The sequence below is a fragment of the Poecilia formosa genome, unplaced genomic scaffold, assembly GCF_000485575.1.
Source record: "Poecilia formosa unplaced genomic scaffold, Poecilia_formosa-5.1.2 Scaffold165, whole genome shotgun sequence".
In the NCBI taxonomy this organism is placed as follows: domain Eukaryota; kingdom Metazoa; phylum Chordata; class Actinopteri; order Cyprinodontiformes; family Poeciliidae; genus Poecilia; species Poecilia formosa.
The window spans coordinates 661303-670759 of NW_006800104.1; the positions used below are offsets into that span (position 1 = coordinate 661303).

The 9457-nt window shown below is 41.6% G+C and overlaps 1 protein-coding gene across 2 annotated transcripts; it reads left to right on the top strand.

Annotated features, from left to right (window-relative positions):
- Positions 1-570: 570 nt before the first annotated feature.
- adck5 (aarF domain containing kinase 5) lies at positions 571-9426 on the top strand. Of its 2 annotated transcripts, XM_007564688.2 has the most exons (15): positions 571-829; positions 1854-1936; positions 2023-2172; positions 2720-2795; positions 4693-4893; positions 4962-5102; positions 5184-5297; positions 5372-5503; positions 5586-5669; positions 5749-5830; positions 6209-6287; positions 6365-6456; positions 6531-6783; positions 6908-7024; positions 8573-9426. In XM_007564688.2, the coding sequence occupies exons 1-15, from the start codon at positions 806-808 to the stop codon at positions 8673-8675; spliced, it is 1731 nt and encodes a 576-aa protein (XP_007564750.1). In that variant the 5' UTR covers positions 571-805; the 3' UTR covers positions 8676-9426. The 2 variants fall into 2 exon arrangements, with proteins under 2 accessions (XP_007564750.1, XP_007564751.1); XM_007564689.2 differs by lacking the exons at positions 571-829; positions 1854-1936 and having other exon boundaries at positions 2089-2172; positions 4698-4893.
- The last annotated feature ends 31 nt before the right edge of the window (positions 9427-9457 follow it).

Sequence of the window (9457 nt, forward strand, 5' to 3'; positions counted from 1 at the left end):
TATTACCTGAAGGTACTTTAGGAGGAAAACTTACAATTTGTTTCCAGGTGTACAGAAATAGAATAGAATGGAAGAGAATTAGAAAGAGCCTTTATTCTCTCGCAAAAGGGAAATTCGGATGTAAGAGGAGAAAAAGATAATATAATATTAAATATTATTAGATATTAGTGAATTTAATCCATACTGTTTGATTTAACTGCTTGACTTTCAAGTTTGACGGAATTACCTTTTGTCCTTATAAAAACGTTCTTTATTTCGATTTTATTTTCAAATGTGCAAAAGAACATTCAAAAAAATATAATAAAGGATCTGTTACAACAACAAAAAAGGAAAAATAAAAGTAAACAATATAGCAAAGAAATCCGCTCATGAGATAAAGCTAAGTTTCTTAATAAGAGCTACTGTTTTTACAAGTTTCTGATTATTTCAATTACGTTTTTCCAACAAAGGCAACTTGTCTTTAAGACGGTTTCTTCATAGTTGTTACGTAAGTTAACGGAACTACCTACTTGGAATCCAGGAGCGCTTGGACGGGATAATCTAGCGCGAGCTTCTTCGGAGAGCGGAAATACGTCAGCAACAACGTGAGTCTCACAGGAGAGAAGCTTGACGCTGCTTGACCTTTCTCGAGCAGTTCTCTGGAGTAAACGGAGACGGAAGTGGGCAGGCGAACTTCATCTTGGACTCACGCAGAGGCTACTCTTTGAGTGACCAGTATGCTAGTAGCCAAATGAGGTGCTGTGGCTGGCTGGAGGGCAAACCTGTGGCTGCTTACTCGTCTATGCTGTAATCACTGTGGAGAACCATGACAGGGGAAACATCGCGAGTGGTAAATAAAGCATATTTTTAGTACATTCGTACAGTCCGATAGGGTTATTTCTTAAGATCAGCTAGTTGATTAATAGCTAATCATTACTCACTGTCATGTTTTTCTCTTATGACAGCTTTTTCATTCAAATCACTGGAGAATATTAATACGGCAAAGCTTTTCATATGCAAAAATTCGAGTGTTTTTCTAGTTTTTCCGTCAGTTTGGCAGATGGCTGAAGCAGCAGAAGGGTTTAATAGTTGACTCCTGACTTGTCCTTCTCGTGTTGGTCGCGATCCTCCTCCAGAATCTCTCTCCTTGCTGTCTAAAGTTGGAGAAGGAATCCTATTGCATTAATGTCCGTGCTCAGGTCATTGACATCCCCGTTATCTGGGTATCAATTTGTCAGCGGTAGAGACATTTTGTCCCTCACATTGCAGACAGCGAACAAAAACAACAGTTCTGGCCTTGGTAGGAGTCTCCCCCCTTGCATCCATGCAAACACACACGGCCGGTGTAGGAGGCTGGGTCTGCTCAGATAGATCCTTCGCAGGGTCCACAGTTCACTTTCAGTTGCCAGCCAACAATCACACACACACGGTTAATAACCAGATAATATGCATGTTATACAGACCTTTTTTTCTTTTAATAGTAAGTAGGGTAGGTAATATGACTTAAAAATAAAATCTCCGACAGATCCATCCGACATCCATTTTTTTTCCTCTTTTCTAAAAAAAAAGAAAAAAAAAGAAAAAAGAAATTACAAATTACAGCAATTTTTTTTTCTGAAAGTGCCTTTTATTTCAGTCATCTCTTCTGTGAGTTGTACAACAGACAGGGTAGAGAGTATTCTTTAATTCCGAGAACGTGGCTACAATATTAGCAGAATAAAGACCAGATGTGTCCAAATGTGTGTGTGGTGGTGGTGGTGGTGGTTGGGGGGAGGGGAATCCATATTTTAATTAAATCTTCAAAACCAAAAATTCAGTCAATTGATCATGACGATTTATCAACCCTAGTTGAAAATTCTTTGTTTTTACTGTAGCTTAGATTATGCAATCATCATCTAGCTCTCTTGCGAAGACATCCACATAATGCCCGAACAACCAGATCCCTCAGCGTTGTCAGGTATTGCTTCAAGTTCTACTTATGCAATCTGGACGGCCGTCCATGATGGATGTCCTTCTCCTTGATGAAGTATGTTCTGTTTCCAGGCCGGGGAAGCGAAGGGGGCTGTTTTGGAAGACCCTTCTCGGTCTCTCTGTGGGGTTTCCACTGGCAGTAGGCGTGAAGTACGCCACTGCAGAACCGAGGCAGAGGAGGAGGATGAGGATTGTGGTCGAGGGATTTGGTCGTTTCTGCAGGTTTGTTGCGTACTTGCATGCATGCAGGGTTCCTACTCAGTCTTAAAAAGTATGAAATACGCTTTGTTATTTTCCAGGTCTGAATCAGTACAGAAAAATCTCCACCTTTCTGAACTTTAGTTTAATTGTGTATCATGTTTCAGCAACAAGGCAGTTCAAAGAGCTTTACACCACAAAAACATAATTATGAAACAAGCAATAAACATTACATTTTGTAAAATGGCATAATCAAAGTCATCAAGTAAATATGCATTGATTATGATAATCTATTAATAAAAGGCCACTCTAACCAGGTGGATTTTAGCTTTGATTTAAAGGAAAAAAGCATCTTTGACTGGATCATATTCTTCTGCTTAACATAATATTCAAACAGGTATTAGAACCAGCAGCAGAATTAGAGTGTGATAGTAGATTTTTAGGAAAATAAAATTATATTTGTGACACAGTAAGTCAATCCAGAAGGAGTTATCTATCTCTTTTTTGTTTTGTTTTGTTTTAATATTTCCACGTCCAAATTACAAGCAACATCTGATGTGTGTGCCTCCAGGTCTCTCTCTGTAGGGATCTTCATCTCTATGGATTACTGGTGGACCACCAATGTGGCTCTGCGAGGGATGGATGAGGTAAGATCCATGTGGAGACTATTGCTATTCAAATCTTTGAACTGTGGGATCTTGAGATCCTCATTCGAAATCATGCAATATAATAACTGATGATAGTAAAGCCTATATTTATTTTATCAAGCCCATAGAACCCTTAAGAGATTCTCACTACATTCAGTCATGCACGCAAACTCCTACGACCAACACCATCATCCCTGCAAATTATGCTACAAGCGTTTGAAAACTAAAAAAAAATAAATAAATACAATCTCTTTTCAGATATACTGTATCAGCTATTGATGTTATTTTTACTATCAGTATAACAGTTTAATTGAAACGACAGCATTAGCAACAGTTAGTAACTTGAGGCTTTCACACCGTTACTTTGTGGTAGTGATGGCCAGATAAGGCTTTTCAAACGTGCTCAAGTGTTTGTATTTGGTGACATCTAGTGGCCAAAAATGTGAAGGCAGGCAGGTTCAGCTTCGGCTTCACTACCATGTGATAGTTCTGTCTGATATCTACGGAAGCGTATTGCTGGAGGGAAATACATTTTCAAGCCCTATCACATTGTAACGTGATAATTATATTGAATATATATAGATAGTTAGCATCTTATATATATTGTGTAATTAAGTATTTTATAGATTTTTTTCCTATCATTTTAGAAGGATAGAAAAATAAGGCATAATATATTAGGGGAATACCTTAAACAAGTTTCCTCTCCGCAAGTCTAACCAGTGATTCACTTCTACATAAGCCATTGAATCAGGTACTGAACTATTGGAATATAACAAAGCTGCCTGTTTGACAGAGGTTTCATTGTATCAAACCTTGACACAGCAATCCTGCTCCTGAACAGCACTAATTTCAGTTATGTATACTCCAGTGCTAGCTAGCTTGGCCATAGCTTTCCTAAGCAATTCCATTCGATTCTCTTCCCTCTCAAACTCAGTCTGGGCTTTCTCCCTTTGAGGGAGATTTCTCCAGTAGAATTCCAACCGGGCCAATCAGCAAATGGCAGGAGAAGTTGTGAACTATGGCATTTATTTTCTGCATTGTTTTAGAGTTATAATCTGCCTGTAGTTTTAGCAATGGCAGCGGAGGAAGTGAACGAAGCCGTTCAGTCCGTGTTGGCAACTCTTCCAAGTACTGTATTAATATTAGTCATCTTGTTCGGCTCGACACTTCTCTCTTCGCATTGGAGGATGGTTGTTTACAGGAAATGTCCAGTAAACTTCATAGCGTCAAACTGGTGGATTGCATAAGTCACAGACAAATGTTAGCTATTGAGTAAAGTTTAAAACTTCAACAGAGTCCATACCTCCAGCAAGCAGTCTGTTCCCAATGGCCAAGGGTCCAGACCCTCTGTACGAAGGTAAAACAAGGGGCTGGTTTTTATCAGGCTTCGTGCTACCATGTATTTAGCTCCATCAATTTCACATAAAGTTTGATAGAAAGGGCCGTACCCACAGCACGATCCACCACCGCCATGTTTCACCATCAGGATGATGTGTTAGTTTTCCATCAACACAGGAGAACTCTATTTTCTCACTGACTCCTAAAGACAACTGGTTGTATTTAATTAAATTTTTTATTTTATTGTGGATGTTGATGGCAATGATGTGGGGTGGAAGCAATGAATCTGAAGAGGTCTCAGTTTAACATCTTGGCAGCAGAGACAATATTCCACAGTCACATGTATAGGTTGACATCATTGGCAAGTAGGGCTAATTCATCTCATTTACTTCTGCCACCGATCTCTCTGTCCGTATTGTTAGAAAGCCAGGCTGAGAAACGTTGGAGTTGGTTTGGTGTGTCGCAGATCCTAAAGATCCTTGCGTTGTGATATGATAATGTGAAAAGGTTCAAGACGCACAAACAATCATGTACAACTTCCGTCCTGCCCCCCTGCCAGAGCAGCCCATCCTACTTGTCTGAGATATCAGCCTGCCACCAGAGGGCAGCAGACTACATGGTGGAAGGAGCCGTAAGGAACGGAGGGCTATACATCAAGCTGGGTCAAGGACTTTGTGCCTTCAACCACCTGCTGCCCCCCGAATACATCCGCACACTGCAGGTCTTGGAGGACCAAGCCTTAAACCGGAGGTACAAGGAGGTGAGTTCTGGAGCACAAACAGAACACCCAGTTCTGCAAGAGAGGGGTTTAATATGCGTCTGGAACAGGTGGACGCTCTCTTCCTGGAGGACTTCAACAAAACTCCCGAGCAACTTTTCAAGACCTTTGACTACGAGCCCATCGCAGCGGCCAGCTTGGCTCAGGTTCACAAGGCGGAGCTCTACGACGGGACTTCTGTGGCAGTGAAGGTGAGCTGCACGAAAACTTTGGGTCATCTGTCCGTAAGCTTTCTGACCTGACATCTTGCACCCCACATTACCTTCCTATAGGTGCAGTACATTGACCTCAGGGACAGGTTCGACGGGGATATCAGAACTTTGGAGATCCTGCTGGATATAATCAAATTCATGCACCCAAGCTTTGGATTCCGATGGGTCCTTAAGGTGTGGAGATGGTTGAATTTCTCTGAGATCTGCTGCTTCTGTTTGCTGACCAGCTGTCACTTTGGTTTCTGCAGGACTTGAAGGCAACTCTGGCTCAGGAGCTGGACTTTGAGAACGAAGCTAGAAACTCAGAGAGGTGCGCCGAGGAGCTGAAGCATTTTCACTTTGTAGTTGTTCCCAAAGTCTTCTGGGAGCAAACCAGTAAAGTAAGCTTTTTAATTAAACACAAAGAAAATAAAATCCACCTTCATCATCGGTTTCATTTAATAAATTTTTTTTCTGGAATAGAGAGTGTTGACGGCTGAGTTCTGCAGCGGATGCAAAATCAACAATGTGAAAGAAATCAAGCAGCAAGGAATAAGTCTGAAAGATGTGAGCTGATCTCTCGATACTGATTGTTGGAGTTTTTGATGTCAATCATAAGTGAGACATTGATGTGTTTGTGTTCCAGACTGCTGACAAACTGATCCGAATATTTGCAGAGCAGATATTCTACACCGGCTTTATCCACGCCGACCCTCATCCTGGAAATGGTTGGTACATCCCGATTGTTGCTGATTGAACCGTTCATCACTTCTGACATAATGAAACCCACAACTGGGATTGTGGTACAGACAACACGTGTCTAGACATAAATATCCAGAACAAACCCCTTCTTGGAATGATTTAATTTCAGATATGTTTTGGAAAAATGTTTCCAGCAGACTGGAAAGGTTTGGATTGGAGTTATGTAGGTAGAAACCCTGGAACAAGTTGTGTCATCATTACTCTTAGAGTCAGCTTGTTTGGGTATTTTACAGGCTCAAATTCACAAAACTTTGAAAAAAAATATTTTTTTATTTGATGTCAAAAAAAAAAAAAAGAAAAGCTAACTGAGGTAGCTGTTTGAGCGTTTGTTTTCTCTCTGGCAGTTCTGGTGAGGCAAGGTCCAGATAAGAAGGCCGAGCTGGTGCTGTTGGACCATGGCTTGTACGAGTTCCTCAGCGAAACGTAAGGCCTGATTACTTCTGTTTCACTGATGCTTTTGATAAAGCACATGTGGCTCTAACTGTGACCTCTGACCTCAGAGACAGAGAGGCTCTGTGTAAACTGTGGCGGGCTATTGTCCTGAGAGACGAGGAGGGGATGAAGATGTACTCTGATGCTCTGGGGGTCAAAGGTAACTAAAGATAAGGTTTTCAGTTCTTATGGTGCTTAAACCGAAGCTAGAGAATAACTTGAGAGTGTTTGCAGAGTACTTCCTGTTCTGCGAGATGCTGCTGCAGCGCCCCATCAACATGCGGACGCTGGCCCTATCCAACATCCTGAGCCGGGAGGAGACGGCCTACATGCGACAAATGGCCGTCAACCGCTTTGAGAGCATCATGCAGGTGCTGAAGTCCATGCCCCGGCCCATGTTGCTGGTGTTTCGGAACATCAACACGGTCCGGAGCATCAACATCACTCTGGGGGCCCCGGTGGACCGCTACTTTGTCATGGCCAAAAGGTAAGAGTTAGGGGGTTGTACAAGTTCTTCTTCTTGGGATGACACGTTAGCTAAAAACACATGGCTTCATTTTAAGCTGACCTTTCAAAGATTCCCTTTGGGACTTTTTTTCTTAATTTCCAAGTGCGGTGCGAGGCTGGGGGAAGATTCAGGCGGAGAAGACAGGAATCCTGCCCAGGTTACGGATCATCAGCTGGCTCAGGACAACATGGGAGAGCCTCAAGTTTCAAGTGGCTTTAAGGTGAGCATATTTTTATTCTCATCAAGAAAAAGACTTGGGTGACTCATCCTTTAAAATCACTTGTTGGGTGAACCCAAAATGAATAAAAATAATTTTAAAACCAATGAATAACAACAGTCTGTCTATGTTCCAATCCCCACCTGTGGTTGTGAGGCATTTCTAAGAAAACAAATAGAAAGCAAGCCTGGTAATTAAAACTGTTTGTGTTGTTCCCAACATTTACAGTGGGGACACCTCTGGTTTAGATCATAGCATTCAGAATTGCCTAGTCAAAGTCCAGACCTAAATTCATCTAAGCATGGTGAATCTTCAGCAGCAGTTGAAAGTTGCTGTTCACATGTGCACTCCATCCAACAGTGTGTCTGCACATCCTTATAAAGTCTTAAGTAGTGATCCCTCGTTTTTCGCGGGGTTTCGTTCCGAAAATAACCCGCGATAAGTGAAATCCGCGAAGTACTTACCTTTAGGTTTTACCATTATTGTACAGCATAATTAAATACTCTACATTGAAACCAAAGAACAAAACCTGTTTTCAGGTCAGCGGATGTGTGTGTGTGCATCAATCACGGCATTAATGTGATCCAGAGTCATGTCATTAAAGCATCTCCTCCAACTCGCGAGATTCACATAGTATCTACGGCAGAGCGATGGATCCCGTCAAGCGAGCCTCCGTGGATTTTGCGCTGCCTATGGCCACAGTTTTTTCCAGCAGGCATTCAAAGTTTTCAGCTTTCATCTCCTGAATGTAAATACTGTAACGTTATTGGCACACAGGTAGAGAAGGAGCTCGGAGACTGTTTAGCCAATCAGGACACAGAACACAATGCACTGTGAAAAAACTGCACAAAAAAATCCGCGAAGCAGCGAGACCGTGAAAGGAGAACCGCGTTATAGCGAGGAATCACTGTATATTATTAAGTTTAAGTTGGCCCTTAATATGTTAATCTCACAGGTCTTAGACTTTGTGGCGTTAGGACCATTTAATCTCGCATATCATGTATAAAAAAACTACATATATGGTATGTCTTTTTTTTTTTTTTCCTTTTTTTCTGACAAATGTTTGAGTCGCGCGCAGACATTTTCATCGAGTTCTGACTCCAGACGGTCGATGCCACCGCTAACTAGCTGCCAATACCCTCGCTAGCTAGCTTTTTTGTGACCATCATGGGCAAGGTCAAAATTAATGTCAGTTGTCTGGACGAAGTTCGTTTTCGCCATTGACTCACTTTTGTTGCTAACCCTTACGAGACTACATTGTCCGTGCAAAAAATAAGCTTTTAAGCTTGGCACTTCAGGGGTTAAAACCGTAGAGCTACAAGCAACATGAGGGGGGGAAAGCTGCCGCCAAGAACCGCAAATAGACCCCCGAAATTACAGTTTTTGCTATGCTTAATAATGCCGCAAGGTCAACCAATCATACAATCATCCCTTACTTTTATAGTTTGGTTTGTATTTCCCTAAATTTCATTCATGGTGGCATTAAAAGGGTCATAAAAACTATTAAATTTTACTCGCCTGTCCACACTTAAGCTGTTTGTCTTCTTTCAGGTCTGAGATGGCCATCATGAGACTGACCCGCACCTGCCTGAGGCTGCTGGAGTTCTTGGGTCTCGTTACTCTGGACGCCGAAGTCTACAGTTACCTGACGTAGTTGCTGACATCCAACAGCAGGAGGAGCCATTCCAAATACAAGTGAATACAGCTCACTGGGGGGACCCTGCCTTTCAGGGTCTCCTTAGCAACCAGGACACAAATCACTAATGGAGATGCTGCTGATTTTACTTTTTTTTTTAGCCAAATCACATTCAGTGTGGGGATGGGCGAGAATCTGAAGAAGCTCTGTGTAAAGAAGAGTGAAGCACTGAGCCCAGTTCCAGTACAACTGAATACCACAGCCAATGACAATGATCTCGGTGCATTTAAAGATAATTTTATTTTTTGTCCGTTTGTTTTAAAAGAGCAGTAGCGTGACATTTTATAAAATTTGTAAGTTACTGTCTGAAAAAGTCATTTACTTTTTGGGGTGCACCGTTTCTGACTGATCTTTAAAATCAATTGTGATTTTAGCTGATACCACTTTTCTTTTTTCGGAGAAGTCGCAAAGTTGATCGCAGTTGTGTGAGTATAGTTAATCGCACACGTCCAGACGTGACCTGATTTTTATTTTCGGCCAATCACCGATCTTCCAAAATGAAGGAAATCTGGGCCGACTTACCGGATCACCTCTGGTCATCTAGTCAAACTCAGTCTTTGCATTTTAAACAAATTATTCTGTGAGCTGAAGAAGTGTGAAACTCTACCGATTAGAGAGAGCCAAGAGATCTCTCAATGAAGGTTAAAGGAACAATCCACTAAATAGATGTTTGTTTGTTTTTACATGACAATAAAGTGCTCTACCTCTCCCTTGCGTTGTCTTTGTGATCAATAATGAGA